The 22,159-nt window shown below is 37.7% G+C and overlaps 1 protein-coding gene across 1 annotated transcript in view; it reads left to right on the forward strand.

The window, feature by feature from the left end:
• Positions 1-17,682: 17,682 nt before the first annotated feature.
• The window catches only part of CLCA4 (chloride channel accessory 4), a 33,227-nt gene continuing 28,750 nt past the window's right edge, over positions 17,683-22,159 (forward strand). Inside the window, exon 1 of the mRNA XM_007529972.2 lies at positions 17,683-17,841. Within this exon, the coding sequence (XP_007530034.1) occupies positions 17,683-17,841 (159 nt within the window). The remainder of the gene's footprint in view (positions 17,842-22,159) is intronic.

Here is a 22,159-nt window from a genome sequence, read left to right on the forward strand (position 1 = left end):
ACCATGTATTGAGAAAATAAAAGAGAAATGTTTCCACATACATGACATACTTCTTAAATTTTCTATACCATTAGAATAATTTATCTAAATCAGACTTCTTGTCTTATAATAAAAAACCCAGAATGTGTTTGATATCACCACAGAATTAGTATGGTTAATGTCTAATGGTTTCATTAAGACAGTCTGGAGAAGACACCATAAGTGTGGATTCACTGATAACAGAAATAGGTGTTTCCAAGAGTTATTAATTAGTCTTTGGGCTGTGAGTTCAAAAATAAATGTGTGTCTTATTAAAATCATGGGACACTAAAGAAAGCTGAAGTGTCTGTTTCTTTGCGTATATGTCAAAATATCCCAGAGAAAATTAACGAACTCTTCTCTGTACAATGTTATCCAAAAGAAAGTCTAAAACTATCTGACACATTTTATTTACACTTTGAACAGGTTGCCCTTGTCAACATTTTCTTGAAACACCTGAGACAACTTAAAACCATTCCTAATTTTCCCAGCCTTTGAAGACGTAGAGAACGCTTGTTCCTATTCAGTGTGTCCTGTGCTTTTCAATCTTCAGTGTGTACAAAGTCAGTTGGGGTATTAGTTGAAATGATGCAGTCAATTCAGGGGCCCAAGATCCTTCATTTCTAATAACCTAACCCTAATGCCAAAGGTCATCTCTTTGAGTGACAAGTCACATAAAGAGACAAGTTTACAATACTCCATCTCTTTACTATCTGACTCTGCCCTTCTTACTATGACTATTGATTCATCGAGGATGGACACTTGACTCAGGCAGGTGAGCATCTTCTCCTGGCTACATTTGATTCATTCAGGATGGCCATCTGTCTCAGAACAGGCTTATCAGTACCCTTCTCTATGACTTTCTGAACCAGAACTGGAGAAGACAGCCAATATCTCTCTGACAACAGAACACTGTGTTACGAGATCCAAGACTGATCTCTATCTATTCATGGTGTTCAAAGAGAGAAACTGGTATGAGATAATGAGGCCAAGAGCTAGAAAAAGATGTGACTATGTTCATGTACATAGATTCCCTAATTCCCACAGAATCAGAGTTCCTGGGTCAATCTTGCATTTATATCTCTTGATGAGATATTTTCACTCTCTTTCCAATGTATAAATATATGTATATTTAACTAACTTGAGTTCATTTTTGTAACATGCCACTAACAAATACCACCTAAAATAATTATACAATAAAATCAATATTTCAGAAAATGACTTATTTTCCTTAAATCACTTATTTATTTATTTATTTTACCAGAGCACTGCTCAGCTCTGATTTAAGAAGGTGCTAGAGACTGAACCTAAGACCTTGGAGCCTCAACCATAAAATTCTTTTTCATAACTATTATGCTATCTCTTCAGCCTTCTTAAATCACATTTAAACTTAATGAATTCTTCACTGTTATATTTATTGAAAAAAACAATTTCCTAAATTTCTTTCTTTCCTTCTTTCTTTCTTCCTTCCTCCCTTCCTCCCTTCCCTCTTTACTTTCTCCTCCCTCAATTCTGCCTTCTCTCTCTCTTTCTCTCTCTCTCTCACTCCCTCCCTCACTCCCTCTCTCTCTCTCTCTGTGGTTTCATGGCTCTGGACTAATTTTTCAGATAAAGACAGAGGTAGAGTAATGTATGTGAGGGCTGGGTGGTTGTGCACCTGGTTAAGTGCACTTGTTACAATGTACAAGGACCCGAATTTGAGCCCCTGGTTTCCACCCACAGGGGGAAAGCTTCACAAGTGGTGAATCAGGGCTGCAGGAGTTTCACTGTCTCTCTATTCTTCTCTATCTCCCTTCTCTCTCAATTTCTGTTTCTATGTAATAAAAATAAAGATAATTTAAAAAAAGAAGTATGGGGGGGAGACGGCTCAAACCTACATTATACATGTGACAAAGAAGTACATTCTCCAAGTGAGCTATTTTACCCACCCTGAATTTTTGTTTGTTATTTATTAGCCAAAGTATAATACCATCTAGCACATGGAACAATAATTCAGTAGATTAGACTTATTTATTCATTCAGCACAACTTGTACGTGACAGACACAGTGCTGAGGCTGAGAAGAAATGGTCCTGCCTTTCCAGGGATTTATAATTTATTTCAAAAGACTCAGTAATCTAATATACAATATGATGTCATATAATTAAAGGAGCATCCAAGAGGTAGTATCTTGTCATTGTCTCCAAGGGTAAATTGAAAAGAAGGTGGAAATTCCCATCAGAAAATGCCAAGTAGGCACAGGCATGAAAATAACTGACAGAATGTTTTATTTGGAAAAGTGTAAGCATTTCTCTATCGTCAGGCTGGAAGAGGAAAGTGCAGAAAACGGAGGAGTAGGGAGCAATGAGAAAGTAGCTCAGTGGCATATGAACAAGAGGCTTCAAATCACCGAAGATGAACTTCATTCTGAAGGTAATCGGGGGACTATAGTAACAAAGCTGAAACAGAGCAAGGACATGTTCTACTGAAAAGACTGTGCTGTGTCTCTAGCTGTGACCATGGACTGCGAGCTCTGACTGACAGGGACTCAGAGGTTACACAGGCTTCTGTGCTAAATGTGAATAAATACGGACCCTTGGTCAGATTGGTGGGATTAACAGTTAATAGTATTTATATACTTACCTCATGTTTGAAAGCTACTTTCTGCCCTAATCTGGCCTCATAGTCCTATTCATAACTCTGACACCATCTTCCCAGACAATACTTTTAGTCCACCTGCATGTTGGCTGTCAGCCTCAGGCAAACACGTAAATCATGGGCCCTTTGGACTATACCTAAAGTAACTTCTTACCTTCTCATATGAAGACTCCTAATTTCATCTCCTTTATTCCTACCTTTAGGTTCCTGTATATTACATAACGTGTCCTGTTTTATATTTTACCACCTTTCAGCCACCAATTAGCAGATGCTACTATGATACCATCCTGACTTCCCTGGGCAGGTGACCTCACCAATGTGTCCTGAAACCTCATCTCACCAGAGTCCTACCTCACTATGGAAATATAGAAACAGGCTGGGTGTATGGATCAACCTGCCAATGTTCATGTCCATCAGAGAAGCAATTATAGAAAACAGACCTTCTACCTTCTGCACCCCATAATTTTGGTCCATAATCTCATAAGGATAAAGAATAGGGAAGCTTCCAGTGGAGGGGGATAGGACATGGAACTCTGGTGGTGGGAATCATTATACAGAATCATACTCATATTATCTTACAATCTTATTCATTGTTATTGAATCACTAATAAAATTAAATAAATAAATTTTCCATAAAGTGAAAAAAAATTTTAAAGACTATGCTGTTGGATATACTAGAAGGAATTAGGTGAGCTGTCAGGACAGACATGGCAATCTGTAAGCTAAGGAACAACTGAAGAAAGTCATAAGAAAAAAAACCAAGTCTCTCAAGGTCAACTTCTTTTGTCTTTGTTATTACTTGTGACCGATATTCTGGCTGGAAGGAAGGGGACTGAGCCTGTCTAATGCAGTGCTTGGTTTGTTCCCTCGTATTTCCTATGCCTAAGAGATGTTTCAGTCTTTCTGTCATAAAAATATATTTGAAAACATATCAGCACTTCACTGACATTTTCTTTTACACATAGATGACTTTGACATTACTGGAGCAGTATTATTTTAAATGTGAGTCTTAAGGACAGCATATTATTTTCTATTTTTCGAAAATCTAAGTTGAAAGCCTTTCACCGAGTTTGATACTCGGGAATTTATTTACTAGAAATTATTTGCCATGCTTTTGTATTTTCTGTTTTTTAAGATTTTTTTTTAATTTTTAAAAAAATTTTATATTTATCTATTTATTTATTTATTCCCTTTTGTTGTCCTTTTTATTGTTGTAGTTATTATTGATGTCGTCGTTGTTAGATAGGACAGAGAGAAATGGAGAGAGGAGGGAAAGACAGAGAGGGGGAGAGAAAGATAAACACCTGCAGACCTACTTTACCACCTGTGAAGCGATTCCCCTGCAGGTGGGGAGCCGGGGGCTTGAACCAGGATCCTTGCGCAGGTTCTTGTGCTTTGCACCAGGTGCCCTTAACCCGCTGTGCTACCACCCGACTCCCTTTTAAGACTTTTTTATCTTTATTTTTTTGGATAGAGACAGACAGAAATCAAGAGAGGAGAGGAGATAGAGAGGGAGAGAGAAAGAGAGACACACATGTGCGGCTACAGACAGACTATGACCCACATAGTCAACGACTGCCACCTCTCCAGATTCAAAGGAGGTCTCGAAACTTTACATCAGGCTCAACCTGATGCTGTTGACTGGCTACGGAAGAAGGGCAAACGCTAGAAGAAGAAGCAGCACTGCTTCACTACTTGTGCTTCCCCCTGCAGGTGGGGGCCAGGGGCTTGAAGCTAGATCCTTGAGGTTTGTAACATGTGCACTCAACCAGGGGCTCCACCACCCAAACCCAAAGCTTTATAATTTGATATAGTCTCATTTATTCATTCTTTTTTGTTTGTTTGTTTTGTTTTTGTTTTCCTTGCCTATGGGGTGGATCTCCAAATAAATCTTTAATGTTAAGGTCCTGAAATGCTTAATCAATGAATTCTTCTATGAAAATTCTCTCCAGAACACTCTCGCTCACAATTTAAGTCATTTTCCATCATCATGCAACAGGACTTTAAGTTTTTCTAGCTAGATGTATTTTTGATACTTCAAATTCAGTTTGTCCAAAATTATCAAATTTGGTTTTGCCTTCCTCTCCCAAATCACATTTTATTTTTCCCCAAATCATTCCACTGAGGAAACAGTGGTTTGCAAACTAGTTGTTGGCACATGGGTACAGTTTCTTATCTCCCCAGAACAGGTGTTTGCATACCACTCCCATCATCAAAGCAAATCTCACTTCACCAGCCTGTGCTAGGCACAGACACCCTTTCACACCCACTTCCTCCATCTGCCCCTAATCCGGAGTCCTTTGCTCTGCTGCCACACACCTCACCCAATCCAAGCTTCATCTAGTGTTTTACTTTCCTTTCCTTGCTTCTTAAGTACCACCTGTGAGTGAAAGTGTGGCGCATTCGTTATTCTTCTTCTGGTTTATCTCGCTTAATGTGATGCTTTCAATTTCCATTCAAGATATGGAAAAGGAGATTTGTCAATGGCCTCCAGGAGCAGTGGGTTCATAGTGCAGGCATGGAGCCCCAGCAATAACCCTTGGAGGCAAAAAGTAAATAAATACATAAATAAGCATTTAAAAAAGAGAACCATGAATGTCTGACATCTCCATTTTAGAGTTACAAGTTCAATATATTCATGAACAATCACAAATATAAGCAATCATTGCTTGGGAGTGAAGTCCCCAGTTGTAAAAATCATCTCAGATCATGTTAAAGACTTGGATGCTGGGGAGTCCGGTGGTAGAGGGTTAAGTGCAGGTGGCCCAAAGCGCAAGGACTGGCGGAAGGATCTCGGTTGGAGCCCCCAACTCCCCACCTGTAGGGGAGTCGCTTCACAGGAGGTGAAGCAGGTCTGCAGGTCTTTCTCTCCCCCTCTCTGTCTTCCCTTCCTCTCTCCATTTCTCTGTGTCCTATCCAACAATGACGACATCAATAACAACAACAATAACTACAAAAATAAAAAGGGCAACAAAAGGGAATAAATAAATATTTTAAAAAAAGACTTGGATGACTTAGTCAAATCCATCAACCTGAGAAAAATGAATGTATTGACCACCCAGAGAAAGTACACCAAAAACAAAATCTTTGTAATAAGAGTTTTAACTAGAGTAAGTAGAGAAATAGACTGTTTTACACTTCTTTGATTTTGGTCTTTTTTCAAACACAATTCCAATGTGTCTACTTTCTTGGTACAAATAATAAAGAAGAGGAAAACTAAAACAATAAAACAAAGCCTATCCATGCTTCCATTTCTAAAACTTAGCTTAACTCACCTTTCATCCTGACTCAGAGTAGCTTGCCCCTCCCTCTAGCAATCATACATTTTTTTATGACAGCATTTACCAGACTGTATTACAAAGCCTCACAGGTCAGTGTCCTTCACTAGATGATCAATTCTTTAATGGCAAGCACATTTTTATCATCTGAGCCTAACAGAAATCAAAGTAACCATAGTTATTCAAGGAACCAGTCTAAAGATTATATAATATTTTATATAATGTGTTTTGTCCAGACAAAATTTCTTTTTCTCCCAAACTACAGAAATCTAAGTTTTCTGAATTATAAAAAAGTTATGTTAGATAGAACATGGATTTATTTATTTGTTTATTCCTTTATGTTTGTGACATGGGTTATTGCTGGGGCTCAGTGCTGGCACTACGAATCCACAGCTCCTGGCAGCCATTTTTTTCCTTTTCTTTTCTTTCATATACTTTATTTAATTTGACAGGACAGACATAAGTTGATAGGGAAGGGGAGAGATGAGGGAGAAAAAAAATAGACACCTACAGACCTGCTTCACCACTGCTCATGAATTATACCCCCTACAGGTGGGGGAACAAGGACGTTTCATGATTTGTGTTTAGTTTTCTCCCACTATTAGAAGATGTGACTATGAGCTGCCTTCCTTACCAAGGAAAGTGAGATGTTCAAGAAATAATGACACAGGGTCTATGAGTATATGTTTACTTCTAAAGTAAGAAATGGTACTACTCATAATATTTTGTTGGTATTAAAGAAGTCAAAAGACTTTAAAATGTCACAGTGTTTGGAATAAAGTGCTTAATATTAGTACCTGATAAATTACAACACTATACCCTATTTTAGAATGAATTTGACAGAAATTAGCCTCAAAACAAGATTTATATATAAGAAATATAATTTGGGGACCTGTCAAATGAGAACATAAATGAGGACATCTAAGTTGGGGGTGAAAATGTTTTGCAAAGAATGTTCAGGGAAATAGGAGAAACTGTACCCATGTGTCAACAACTGCACTGTAATCAATGAATTCTCCAATAAAACAATAAAAATAAATGATAATATAATAATAAGCACACTAAGGAGGTTCTCCAAGTAAAGTGTTAAAAGAGGAGGAGAAGTAAAACAAGGAAAGGATAGAAGTCAAGCAGAGTGCAGATTACAGGTTTAGTTTTCTAGAAACTACTGTTAGAGTAATCCTACAAGGATAGGGAAGGGGAGATATGAGGGAGAAAAACAATCAGACAAGGATTACTGTAACCTACCTCAAGGGGGGCAGACAGAGGTGCACCCAGTTAAGTGCATACATAACCATGCTCAAGGACCAGAGTTCGAAACCCTGCTTCCCACCTGCAAGCTTCATGAGTGGGGAAACAGCTCTGTAGATGTCTGTCTTTCACTTCTCTGCTTTATCTGCTCTCCCTTCTCAACTTCTCTCTGTCCTGTCAAAAAAAAAAAAAGTGAAAAAATGACCGCCAGGAGCAGTGGATTCCTAGTGCATGCACCAAGCAAGCTCCAGCTGGTAGCAATAAATAAATACATAAATACATAAATCTCAAAATGTGTACACATGACTTAAAGCACAGACTGCGATCTCATATCCCTACCGCTGTCAGTAATTAACTAAAGGTCACTTGGAAAGATGTAAAATATCTCTCATTCCCTGCATAACCAGACAAAGCAGTTTCTTCTCTAGCTAGAAAGCCATCCGCCAGAGAAAATTACTGGGCCGGGGTCACTGGAAGAAAGAAAGCACTCTGGAACTAAGAGAAAGCCCATACAAAAACTGGGAAAGGGATACAAGGAGAGTGGTATAGGGGACCAGGATTTCCCAGTAATCTAACTGCAGAGAAACAATAGTTACCTGTGCAGGTAGCTGTGTAACACATGGGAGTGTCACAGCACTTGGGGAAGGTCCAGTGCTGTGGTGCTTTTCCCTGTCTTTCACTCTATTTGAATGGAAGAGAGAGAGAGAGAGAGAACAGAGATAAATTGAGTGGTGAAATTGCACACATTTGAGGTCTCAGCTTTAAGAGTAAGTCAGTCACATACAGCAGGGCTGGGAGACAGCTCACTCTGTAGAATGCACATTTTACCATGTGGGAAGGGCCTGGTTCCAACCCCCAGTAGCACATAGAGCACCATGCATAGTTGCAAGGGAAGTTCCCTAAATGCTTTTTGTTTCTATCTTTCCCTCTATCTAAAATTAAAATGAAAAAGAGATCTTCCAGGAGTAAAGGAATTGCCCACACATGAGGTTTCATAGATAGATAATGTAGAGCTAGATACCTGTTGAAAGTCCATGTCCTCCCCTCTCCTGGCTTTGGATAATTTATTTAAAATCTCTGGTCTTGGGAGTTGGGCGGTAGCGCAGCAGGTTAAGCTCAGGTGGCATAAAACGCAAGGACTGGCATAAGGATGCCAGTTTGAGCCCTCGGCTCCCCACTTGCAGGGAAGTCGCTTCACAAGCGGTGAAGCAGGCCTGCAGGTGTCTGTCTTTCTCTCCCCCTCTCTGTCTTTCCTTCCTCTCTCCATTTCTCTCTGTCCTATCCAACAACGACGACAATAACAACAACAACAATAACTACAACAATAAAAAAACAACAGGGACAACGAAAAGGAATAAATAAATAAATATTTTTTTAAATCTCTGGTCTTCTTTGGTATTAGGAATGGTGTTAATATATATTCCTACTAACTTATAGTCTTATAAATCACTATTTAATCAGCATGAAAGGGGAAAAATAGATTGAATGTCTCAAGTTTTTTAATGCACATACTTCAGTTCTGAGTATATGCCCCTTCAATCTAAGCACTTAAGATTTAAATTTAATAAACTGATTGAATATTGATCTAAGATAGTTATTTGTAAATAGAATTAAATGACATAAATCACTGTAAGGTTTTGTATGGTACAGTAAATCCTAACCATAGGATTTTCAGAGTAAACCAAGTTCCCAAATAATTTGGTTATAGTAATTATTGGGCCAGGGTAGATAACATAGTGGTTATGCAAAGAGACTTTCATGCCTGAATCTCCAAAGTCCTGGGTTCAAGCCCTTGTACCATCATAAACCAGAGCTGAGAGGTTCTCTGGAAAAAAAACAAAGAAATAAAATAGCAATAATAGTTATGATGATGATGATGATGATGATAATAATATTATTGCCTTCTTAAACTCTAAGATAGAAAGGAACCTTCCTTATTCTCTGTAAAGCCTGTATTTCTCCCAGTCCTGGAACCTCCTGAACTTTCTCATTTTCCTTCATGTTTCTCTTGATCCATACCATTTGATATAGTTATGTAGCCAGTGCCACCTCAACATGTTTCACTTCAGACTATGTCCAGAGATACCAAGCCTGGGAAGTCAACTTTCCAACTCCATTACTCTGGTGAGACATTTCCCAGCTCATAGGACTCCTTAATTCCATTTCGGGAGGTACACTTCCTAGCAAAGTTACAGAAGATAGATATAGATCAGGACCTATTAGGGAACATATGCACATGTATCCATAAGTTGAGGGAAAATATATACCTTAAAGTAAAAGCACACAATAGTCTACAGTGACTCAATAAATGAAGCAGGTAGAAAGACCTAAAAAGACACCATAGGGTAATCAGTTTTCTACTTAGACATAGAACCCTCCTCACCTACTTCCTATTTCACTACCCTCAATCACTCTATGTCTGTGCCAGATAAAGTAAGGAAGACAAAAGCTGGATAAGGTCAAGAGATCGGCACACTTGAATGATGGCCTTTTTGTCACTACCAGACCACTCCAACATCTGGGGCCCCAGTCAGGGAATCCTGGGATTCTCACACAGATATGATGGACCTAGATCTCTAACAGATCCCTCTTGGCCATCTCCATCAGGAACAACATCATAAATCCTCTTGTGGGCCTCTACAAGGCCTTGTCCTCAATGTAGAACAACAATGGTAGAGATTGCCCCACTCTCCGAAAGGAGGCTGGGTCAAAATACACTGCCAATCCAGGAAGACTGATTCTAAAATGAATGCATTCTAGAATGTTCCTAGATATGACCATGGAATGCAGAGGTTACACAAGTTCTGTGCTAAATATTAATAGACATGGACCCTAGGTCAGATCGATGGGGTTTACAGTTAATAGTAATTATATACTTTCCCATATTTGGGAGCTACTCTCTGCCTGATCCAGTTTTCTAGTGTTATTCCCAACTCTAATGCCATCTTCCCAGACAATACTTTTAGCCCACCTGCATATTATCTGTGGTTCTCAGGCAAAAATTAGTAAAGTCATGGGCTCCTTAGACTATACCTAAAATAGACTTCCTAGCTCCTACTAATATGAAGATCCCAAATCTCATCTGCTATATTATTACCTTTATGTTCCTGATTATTAAATTATTAGTTCTGCTCTATATCTTAATGTTTTTCAGCCACCAAGTTGCAGTTGCTACAATGACATCAACCTGACTTCCCTGGGCTATGGCCTCACCAATGTGTCCAGGAACCCCACTTCTGCAGAGCTCTACCCCACTAGGGAAAGATAGAAACAGGCTGGGAGAATGGATTGATCTGTCAACACCCATGTTCAGCATAAAATCAATTAAAGAAGCTAGACTTCCCACCCTCTGCACCCTATAAATATCTTTATCCCAGAGGGAAAAAGAATGGGGAACCTTCCAATGGAGGAGATGGGATGTGAAACTCTGGTGGTGGGAATTTATGGAATTGCACCCCTCTTATCCCACAATTTTGTCGGTCATTATTAAATAACTAATAAAATAAATTTTTTCTAGTCTTTGTCTCATCATTACAAAATAATATCAATCTCAAATAGTGATTATGAAATGCAAATTAGCTAATAAAAAGTAAAAATCTGAGTATCTGAAATAGAATTTGTACTGAGTAAACATTAGTTCTACCTAATTCTTATAGAATTCATGTAAAAAAAATTTTAGAGAGCACCGTGAATATAGGAATCTTTAAGTACCTCTTTATAAAATAAAATGTTTTGAATTACCTTTTATGGATAAAGCAACTTTATTCAATAGTGTTTACATTTGATCTCTTTTCCAGTTCTACCAGTTGTACAATGAGAAAGTGTTTAATCTAGGAATCATACACTCAAATATTTCTATATCATCTGTTAATCACATAAGTTCTGAAAAGAAATGGGTACACAGACACAGGATAAATCCAGTGTAAAACATTTTAATAGACATACCAGTTGTATATTATAGATTAACCAGACTGTAATGTAGTATGATTAGTGAGCAAAGGATTATGCCAACATAAATGACAAGCTCTTACAGAATCATAGCAGGAAAAGGTGACATTGTTATACAACTTGGCAATATACAAGGTGATTTGGAGCCAGAGGACACTGCTGAGTAAGAAATCAAATAGATTTCCTGGTTCTGAGATGAAAAGTTCTTGAAAAATTGAATACTTTATATAATTTGATCTAAGCACTCTTAAAGAGATTCGTTGAAGAAGGCACAGTTTGATCAATAAAAGATAAAATAGGATTTATTCTCATTGTTTATCTCCAGATAAGGAACCTATACAAAGACAGTTTTCCTCTTGTTTATCCAAGACAATAAAGCTTTTCCTAATGACAAATATTTGTTCTTAAAAAAAAAAAAAGGATTTTCTTACTCATGATTGAGAAAAAGAAGAGGAAGAAAAAGAGAAAAACAAGAACATCACTGTGGCATGTGATGCCAGGAACCAGACTCAGGATCTCAGGAACTCAGTCTAATGTTCTATCCTCTGTGCCACCTCCAAAGTCATGATAAACATTTGTTGTTGATGTGGTTGAATGTGCCCAGTGTTGGAGCCAGAGAGAGCTGAAATGGGTTTGGAAGTTCCAGGAATTTCACAATTCCCCAAGAGAAAAGGTGAGAAGCAGAGTAAGATACAGATGGAAATTGGGCAACTGATAAGAAAGGCCAATACAAATCACTTAAAGGTGTCATGTCTCGAAAGCTATAAGAAACTGGTATTTCATACTGATTCCTATTTAATGTACCAGCTTTAAAGAGACAAAGGAAAAACACAAGAACACCATGCTCATGTTCCTTCTAGAACTTGGAACTGAAGTTTAAAGGATCATCAAATTATTAGCTATATCAATGGTCTAAATGGATTGACACTTCAATGGTAGAAATGGAGTCTTGATCTGATGACACATTTGACATTCCTAATGCTTCTCTCCAAGGTAAGAACTAGAAAAGATACCCCAGCCTAATCCCAGTCTACAAAGCAGATAACCATTTACTCTAAATCCTCTAAGCCCAGTCCTCTAAGCCTCTAAGCCCAGTCTACAAAGCAGATAACCATTTACTCAGCCACAGAGGAAATCACAACTTTAAGTAGTGAGAAACCTCATGTAGGAAAAGAACAACTGTTTTCTAGATTTGACTTTAGAAGCTTGACAGGAATTCAACCCACTTGTATTCAAAATAAGGAAATTTGGGGCTGGGAAAAAAGACATACTGATTGTGCAAAAGACTTTCATGTCTGAAGCTCTGAGGTCCCAAATTTAATTCTGGATGCCACCATGATAAGCCAGGGCGCTCCTAGAGCTGTCAGGGCTGCCGGAGGTGAACAGTACACTGGTTCTCTCTCTCTCTTTTTCTTTTTCTCTCTCTTCACCCTCCCTCCCTCTCTCCCTATCTCTTTCCCTCTCTTAAATAAGTAAATAAACTTTTTAATTAAGAAATAAGGGGGTTTGAACAGAATACATGCAGTCCATAGGAATATCTTTTTTTTATGTCTGGATTTGTGGTATACTTCTTTTTATTTATTTATTTATTTAATTTAAGAAAGGATTAATTAACAAAACCATAGGATAGGAGGGGTACAATTCCACACAATTCCCACCACCCAATCTCCATTTCCCACCCCCTCCCCTGATAGCTTTCCCATTCTCTATCCCTCTGGGAGCATGGTCATTGTGGGTTTCAGAAGGTAGAAGGTCTGGCTTCTGTAATTGCTTCCCCGCTGAACATGGGCATTGACTGGTCAGTCCAGTATGTCTTGAAGTTTTTCAAAACACAAACTGAATCTTTTCAACATATAGGCTATGTAATTGATATGCAGACTCTCTCAAAAGCCTAGACCAAGTAGATCAGAAGCAACCAATAGCACAGCTATATACAAGATACTGGGTACTGTACAGCAAACCCTAACAAAAGGACTTTTCAAAGTTAACCCAATTACCAATTAATGTGATGATAACACTAACTATCGATTGTCTTTTTGAACCCTAAGACAGCAGGAACCTCACATCTCCACTATAGAGCCTCTACTTGCCCCAGTCCTAGAACCATTGTATAGGGCCCACTTTCCCGTATGCCTCTCCCAATCCATATCAAATAATATTGCATCTGCCGATCACAACCTAACCAACACAACGATTGCCACCTCAACATGCTTCACTTCAGACTGTGTCCAGAGACTTCACGTGTGGAATAACAACCCTTCAACTTCATTACTCGGGTGAGACCTTTCCTTTCATAGTATACTCTAATTTCATCTCAGGTAGTTCACTTTCTAACAAAGTCCCAAAACCTAGATAGATATACACCAGTTTCTGTGAGAGAGAGCATATGTTCACACGTATCCATAAACTACTGCAAAATATATGCCTGAAAGCAGAAGTACACTAGAGTTTGCAATGAGTACCCCCCCTAACACTTCCTTTCCACTATTCCAAGCTTTGGGTCCATGATTGCTCAACAATTTGTTTGGCTTTGTATGTTCACTCTCTTTTCAATCACCAGGTTCCAGATGCCATCAGGATGCCGGCCAGGCTTCCCTAGACTGAAGACCCCACCAATGTGTCCTGGAGCTCCGCTTCCCCAGAGACCCACCCTACTAGGGAAAGAGAGAGGCAGACTGGGAGTATAGACCATAGGAATATCTTAAAGAGAAGGAAGAAATAATTTCAAATGATAAGTCACAGTTTATTTATATGCTAGGTTCTGTACTAACAGTGAATAACTAGTAATGACAGAAATTCAGTGTTACCTTCAGAAAATTATATAAGGGAGGTAATTTGGTTTTGCAGTCAAAAAGATTTTTTTACTTATAAATGGTTCTACATGAAATTACTTCTGGGAAATAGTAGAACACAAACCTACATCATAAAATTAATCCAAAGCCTGTTCTCATAAGGGATGGTTACTTTGAGCAGGGGTAGATAGCATATTGTTTATGCAAAAAGATTCTCATGCCTGAGGTTCTAAAGTCCCCAGTTCAATCCCCCACACCACCATAAGGGAGAGCTGAAAAGTGCTCTGGTAAAAAACAAACAAATAAACAAAAAAGAAATCGTTTCAGAATGTGACTCACCCATGATTTAAATATCTCATGACAGAAATCTTTCTGTCACCACAGTAATTAAAAGTCTGAGTTTCCCTGAAGAAATTAATATTGTTCATCTAAATTCACCCTGAATATGAAAAAATTAGAAAGTAATATTAAGTAGAAAAATAATAAAATTAATATACCCTTTTCTTTAAATGGAGTATTGCTTTTTCCCTGTGACAAATACAAGGAACTTCTCTTACTGATAAGCACAGGAAAGAACAATCCTGTTTTCTTTGATAACTGCCAGTAAAGTGTTGCTCATCCAAGTATGAACCCCCAAAATCACATCATAGTCAATAAAATGTCTGAGACATAAACAGAGCAGGATAGGAAATTATTAACCTAATAAATAGAAATTCTCATTACATCCTGAGGGCTCATCCAAACTATCTGCATAATAGAAACTGCTACCTACCCAAGTGAATTATAATCAAATGTCACCATCTATTTTCCTACTTTGGTTATGATGTGAAAAACAAACTTAGCAAAAACTCCAATATGATGCTGAATAAATAATGTAGTTCTATACAAAATGCTGTTTAGCAGTTATATTTACAAAGAAATCTCTATATATCAATTTTATAATATTGCCTACATGAGCCTAGAGATCTTATTAAAAATGAAATAAGAATAATATAGCCAAATATGAAATTGCTATATACTATTTAAAGACACTGGAAGGACTTATGCAAAAAAGTCTCAGCACTAAATGTCTTAAATATTTTCAATATGTTATACAATTAAAGAGGAAATTAAAGTTAAAATGACCGACTATGTATCAATAAATGTCAAATACAGCAGTGGAACAAAATAGACTGTCTATATTGACATGCAGTCCCTGAGTTCAAGCTTTGTACAGCATATGCCAGAGTGATACTTTGGTCTCTGGCTTTCATGAATCAAACACATGAATCTTATAAACTAAATTCATTCACTAGTTTAAAAGAGTGAGCTAACTCTACCTGAACTACCTCCTACTAGTTTTTCCATGTCTTATATGTCCATAAATAACCACAAGATTTTTGTCAAGTCTATGTGCCCATTCTACTATATCTTTAACTCACTTTAAAAGAAAGGAAGAAATAAAGAAAGAGAGAGAAAGAAGGGAAGAAAGGAAACTTGACATTTTTATAATAGCTGTATCTGTGAAATCATAAGTTTGAATTATTGAATAGTAACAAAAACTTTTCAAAACTCCTTTCAGTAATAAATAAAAGAAATGTAACCATATTTAGTACCCAGAGTAAGAATGTTTCCCAGAGTGGAATTCAGTTTGTACCTACTTAAGTAGTCCTTTCTGATTTGTGACCAGTCAGCCTATGCCCAGAATGGCTACCTAGGAATAGGTTGCTGGCAACAGTGACTCTGGAAGATGAATGAATCAATTTGGAGTTTGTAGAGGAAGCCTACCTACAGACAGTAGTAACTCTGAGACAGGACCTTCCCCATTCCACTCCTTACAAAGAGAGTAAGAAATTCAACTAAGAAGATAGACAGAAAATAAGTCAAGGCATAACACTAATCCCCAATTCTAAACAGGACATTTTCAAGGTATAAAATATGTCATTTCTTTTAGTGTGACCATAAGCAAGCAGAGAAGGGTAGTTATAAATATATGACTATTTACATTTGATTGTATGCATTCAGTCCTTGAAGGGAAGCTTTTCCCAAGTCCTCTAGTAAAGAAGAAAACACTCCCTTCAACTTTATAGCCAAATGTTGACTGCTTTTATTGAGGGAGTAGTAGCTTAGAGAGCCTCAAGAGTGGGTCTGAAACCTTTCGTTTTCTTTAACATTTTGAAGATCTTAGGAGAAGTAATTGTAGGAAAAGTAACTGCTTAGACACTGTGGTCATTCCCTAGTTCAAGTTGTCTGTCAGTGAAAAAGTTTCCCAAGCACCAGCCTTATGGGATGTAAGCTTGCTTGACTTCCTGGAAAACTGAAGGAAGAGAAGAAGGCAAGTCAGGAGGAACCAGAGCAAGACTACCTAACATGTACGTGTTAGTACCCAGGGTCCTACACTCTTCAAGGAATAGCAGTATTTTTAGAGTTGCCAGTGTAGTTCTTTCATCCTGTATCTTGCACCAGGTATTAAGTCTGTGTAGGAACAATCATCCTGTAACGTTATTTCTGAGGGAGTAGGAAGAGGATAGAAGATGTGACACAGAATGACAGAGTGTGAGTGCATATGATAAAGCCTCACTCTTGGGAGTATTTGGAATATATACATCCAATTTTCAGTTTGGGTGTTTCTTATGAAACCCAACTCTCTGTGCTTTAGGAACAGACATTCTTGATTCATTATTACAGCACCTACATTTTTAATCTAATTGTATTAATTGCCTTATAAAATAACATAATGCTTTGTGTAAAGATTAATCCCGTGATGGTCATGTAAGAATGTTAGTTTCAGATCATAACTGGTAAGTTATGAAATATCTGTATGCCTCAGTTTCCCCAGGCCTAAAATAAAGACAGCATTCTTACTTATCTTATAAATATATAGTCAGGATTGACTTATAGAATCTCTGCCCTGGTAAGCATCAAGTAAGTTTTAACTGTGATTATTATTCACTTTGGCTCAATTGTAACCAGCATACTGGCAGACATGTGATAGCCTTGTATAAGAATAAGCACCTTACTTAATAATCTTAACCCAGTCTGGATGGTGGCACACCTGGTTAAGTACTCATAGTACTAAGACAAGGACCTGTGCAATGATCCCAGTTCAAGCCCACCACTCCCCACAAGCAGAAGGAACTTCACAAGCAGAGAAGCAGGTCTTCTAGTGTCTGTCTTTCCCTTTCTTTATCTCCCCTTCCCTCTCAACTTCTCTGTCCTATCAAGTAGAAAATGAAAAAAAAAAAAAATGGCCATAAGGATCAATGGATTCAGAATGCTGGTACTGAGCACCAGTGATAACCCAGGAGGAAAATAATAATAATAGTGATAACAACAATCTTAAACTGTCTTCCATTAGTAGATTAGTAAATAATGTAAATAATAATTAATTTGTTTTAATGAAGGCACTATTGCTTTTATTCAGAATATGAAATATTATTAATTTAATATTATATTCTATAAAACATACAGTGTCTATTTACAGTTAGAAAATTACCTAAAACTAAAAGTATAAGGAAAATAGCACAAGTAAAAATACACAATGTATTTTATAAAAATGTATGATTAATGCTTCTGATAACTTTTACGGTAAAATGACACAGTAAAGTAATTATCAAAACAGAAGTTAAATATTTTACCTCATATGTAACACTGACCTTTGCACAGCTGAGTCCTATAACTTGCCAACATTGACAATGCTTATGAGTATATATATATGGAGCAAAAGAAGGCAAAAAAAAAAGCCTTTGGATTTGAGGCAGGAACAACTTGAGAGGGACTATGGGGATATTGAGAAGTGTTATCTTCCTCCTTGTCCTATACCAGCTGCAAGGGTCCAAATCTTCCTTGGTACAACTGAAAAGCAATGGCTATGAAGGTGTTATTGTTGCAATAAACCCAAGTGTAGAAGAAAATGAAAAACTAATTGAAGAAATAAAGGTAAGAAAGAAATTGAATTTTGTTACTTAAACTATGAAAGATTTAAAATCTTGATAGTTGATAACTAGTAGGAAAATTTCTTAATTCCAGGAACTTTAAACAAAGCATGGTGTTGTAAATATAATGCTGGATGGAATGAGTATCAGGGATTAGTGGGACTGGATAGGATTTTATCTTGTCTCACCCTAAGAAAAACATCAAGAAACAGGACTGCCCTAATCCTCAGTTACTTCTGTAAATGAGCAGTTGAACTCATACATCCTCAAGAAAACTATTCATTACATGCTGTAGGAATATCAGGGGGAGGCAAAAGTCCATAAAAAGAATCTGCCCCCCTGAAGCTTGCATTGTTCAAGATAATATAGATGACATAAATAAATGAGTATATACATAAAAGCATAGGAAGCCAAATCTTAGCAATTTTCTGTTGCTTCAAATGAATCCACAAAGGGAGATAGACAGTGATGGTGGAAGTAAAATAGGGGCAGAATGTAGGTCATGGTTTCATGTCCAGTGGGGAGGGAAGACCTCACTATTGACATGAAATATGATCAGGGGCAAAAATAAGATCAGTGAGCAGACAGTTCTTTACAGTTCTGAGGGAGGGAGCAGAAGGTACAGAGGCTTGGAGGTGAGAACATATGGGTTCAATCAGGAAGACAGCTGTGAACAAGTCAAAGGAAGGGTGAGGAGAGTTGTATTTGAAGAGGTAGCAGAGAACACAAAGCAGATAAATGAGTTTAACTTGTATTCTCAAGGGAATCTGTGGGGAGATTTAAATAGGGGAGGCTCTATGGAGACACTATCCCAAACACACCCGATCTCATCTAAATGCTGAGGGAAATGTACTCACACCTGTGTTCTGGGAACACTTTGACTGCGGAGTTGGGGAAACTCTGTAGTGTGTCCATTTGTCACTCGCTTTACAACATAGAGGTGTTAGAGACACTGATTAACAAACTATTATGAGTGAGACATGATGGCGACTAGGTGCAGGGATATTTTAGTGGAGATTACTTAAAGCAGTGTGACTCTGAACATGTTCTAAACACACCAGGGACAAGAAAGAAAAAAAAAAAAAAAAAGCCAGGAGTCAGGCGGTAGCGCAGCAGGTTAAGCGCAGGTGACTGAAAGCGCAAGGACCAGCGTAAGGATCCTGTTTTGAGTCCCTGGCTCCCCACCTGCAGAGGAGTCATTTCACAGGCAGTGAAGCAGGTCTACAGGTGTCTGTCTTTCTCTCCCCCTGTCTTCCCCTCCTCTCTCCATTTCTCTCTGTCCTATCCAACAACAACATCAATAACTACAACAATAAAACAAAAAGCAACAAAAGAGAATAAATAAATATTTTTAAAAGCAGATGGTTTAGATCTAGTATGTGGGATCAAGTGGAGAAGGAAGAAAAGGTAAGAGTGAAAAAGACTTCAATGACTTTTTTTGTCCAAACATTTGAACAGATTTAATTATCTATTTACTAGAAGGAGAGAATATTTGGTTGTTAAAATATCAGATATGAGTCTGAGATGCTTATGAGATAACCACATGTAGATAAAAATCTTAATGAGGGGGAAGTCTGGGTGATGGGAAAAGAACTTGAAAGCTACAAATGTATAGATGAGATTTTAAACCACGAGAATAATTGAGCTCAGTAGTCATGAAGATAAAGGATAGAAATGTTCATGGAGGGAGTCGGGCCATAGCACAGTGGGTTAAGCACACGTGGCACAAAGCACAAGGACCGGTGTAAGTATCCTGGTTGGAGCCCCAGCTCCCCACCTGCAGGGGAGTCACTTCACAAGCAGTGAAGCAGGTCTGCAGGTGTCTATCTTTCTCTCCCCCTCTCTGTCTTCCTCTCCTCTCTCCACATCTCTCTAGACTACCCAACAACGACGACGACAACAATAATAGCTATAACAATAAAACAAGGGCAACAAAAGGAAATAAATAATAAATAAGTATTTTTTTAAAAAAGAAAGAAATGTTCATGGACTGAACCAAGAAATCTGATTTTCAATGTTTTTTCCAATACTAGTGTTCTGCACAGTAAATACAATAACCAGGTTTGCAATGAAAAGCTTAATGGATCCCGATACTGTTCTAGCCCTTTACAAAATTACATACTTATGTTACCAGGCAAACTTATTAAATACTATCACTTCCTTTGTACAGAAGATAAAAGCTGTATTTAAAGAATTAAGTAATGTCAGGAGGGACCCAACAGATGTATTTTGAAAGCGGACAGACATGGGTTCAATTTCTGCCTGTAAAAGATAACACAGACATTTCATTTTTTCTGTGATTATTGGGATTTCACCAGTCCGTACTTTTTTTTTGACACAGAATGAGGTAAAAATAGTAAGAAAGAGAAAAAGACAACAGGGCACTGAAGCTTCCTTCTACGTAGTGTAGGTCAGTCTTGAATCCTCACTGCATGCATGGCAAAAAAAAATTATTCTCTGTTTTTTCTTTCTTTCTTTCTTTCTTTCTCTATATTTCTTTTTCTCTTTATTTCTCTATATTTCTTTTTTTCTTTCTTTCTTTCTTCTCTATATTTCTTTTTCTCTTTCTTTCTTTCTTTCTTTCTCTATATTTCTTTTTCTCTTTCTTTCTTTCACTAGAGCACTATTCAGCTTTGACTCATGGTAGTGTGGGGAATTGATCCTGAGACTTCAGGTTCAATAACCATTATGCTACCTAACTCTGCTCATAATATTCTTTTTTAAAACTGTGAACCAAATTTGAGAACATCACTTCACCATTGGGATACTATCTGATCATAATAAAATTTATGCTGAATTGAGTCATAATTCTCGACCTCAGATCTCAATTTTTTTTCATTTACTTATTTGTCTTTTTGGTTTTAGAACATTTCTTTTTGAAAACATCAATTAACATTTTAACCCATCTAGGATACTATATGAAATATGAAAAATTAATTTAAAAGGGTTATTATATAAAATCTGCTTGGAAAACCTGTCACAACTATTATTACCCACCTTGCTATACAAAGAGCCCCAGAAAACCTATGGAATAAATCTACTATGGGCTATTAGATCAGGATGCATCATGGAGAAGAGTCTGCATTGGAGTAACATGGCAGAGTGGGAAGTTGCCAGTAAGATCAAGAGATTGGCATTATCATTCGGCTCACAGGATCCCTCAATTATTCACTGGTGTGCTCTCATAGACTAGATTACTATTAAGACTTTTCTATTTCTCCCACTACATGGTACTTACAAGAAGGAACTATTTTTCTTATTGCTTGTTGCACCCAGTTATGTGCACATAGTACTAAGTACAAGGACTGCACAAGTATCTAAGTTTGAGCCCCTGGTTCCCCACCAAGCCCTGTTCCCCACCTGCAGGCTGGAAGTTTCACAAGTGGTGAAAGCAGGTCTGCCAGCGCCTATCTTTGCCTCTCCCTCTTTATCCCCTCTTCCCTCTCAGTTTCTCTCTGTCCTGTCAAAAGGAAAACATGGCCAGCCAGAAGCAGTGGATTAGTAATGCTGACACCAAGCCTCAGCGATAACCCTGGAAGAAAAAAATAAGTGGTAGTGTAATGAAAGACTCTATTGTGGTCTATTCCTACAGACTGCTCTCCTCAGTTTTCACTAGATAAAGCTATCCCTTTAGAAGATTTGTAACGGTAAATATATAAATTTATATTATGATTATTTTTGAAAAGTGCCTAACAATTTATTTCATCTCTACAGCAACCTTCATGATAGAGAGTACATATTTATCCTCTGCCCATTTTTGGATGGGGGTCATTTGCTTTTGTGTTGTTAAGTTTGGTGAACTTTGTAATATATTTTGGTTATTAGTCTCATGTCTGATGCATGGCATGTGAGGATCTTGTAATGATTCACTTAAGACATGAGGAAACTGGGTTTCAGAAGATTATATAAATGTGAACTGATCAATATGTATAATCCAGAAAATATTTAGGCCAGCAGTAGAATTAAAGTTCAAGAGGTTGCTGAGTCTGTGCTTTTTATTATACACAATTTCTCTGAGCATTACACAGGGAGAGAGGGAGGGTCAGACAAAGAGAAGGCAGATTAACACAACACCAACCCACCATTAATGGAGTTCCACTAGTGCCACGGTGTCCCCATGTGGTGTCTCGGTTCTAATCCAGGACTTCTTACATCTATATGTTCCACTGGGTGAACCACTGCCTGGAGTCCAAATAACTGCCTTGTGGTGAAGGGTAAAGGAAAACTTATTACATGCACAAGGTTAAACTGTAATTTTGGAGTGGCAGGTGATGGGTAGGAATTATAAGGCAGAGACCATGTTCATGAGTCAGTTGTTTTTC

This window comes from Erinaceus europaeus, chromosome 11 (assembly GCF_950295315.1).
Source record: "Erinaceus europaeus chromosome 11, mEriEur2.1, whole genome shotgun sequence".
Classification (NCBI taxonomy): domain Eukaryota; kingdom Metazoa; phylum Chordata; class Mammalia; order Eulipotyphla; family Erinaceidae; genus Erinaceus; species Erinaceus europaeus.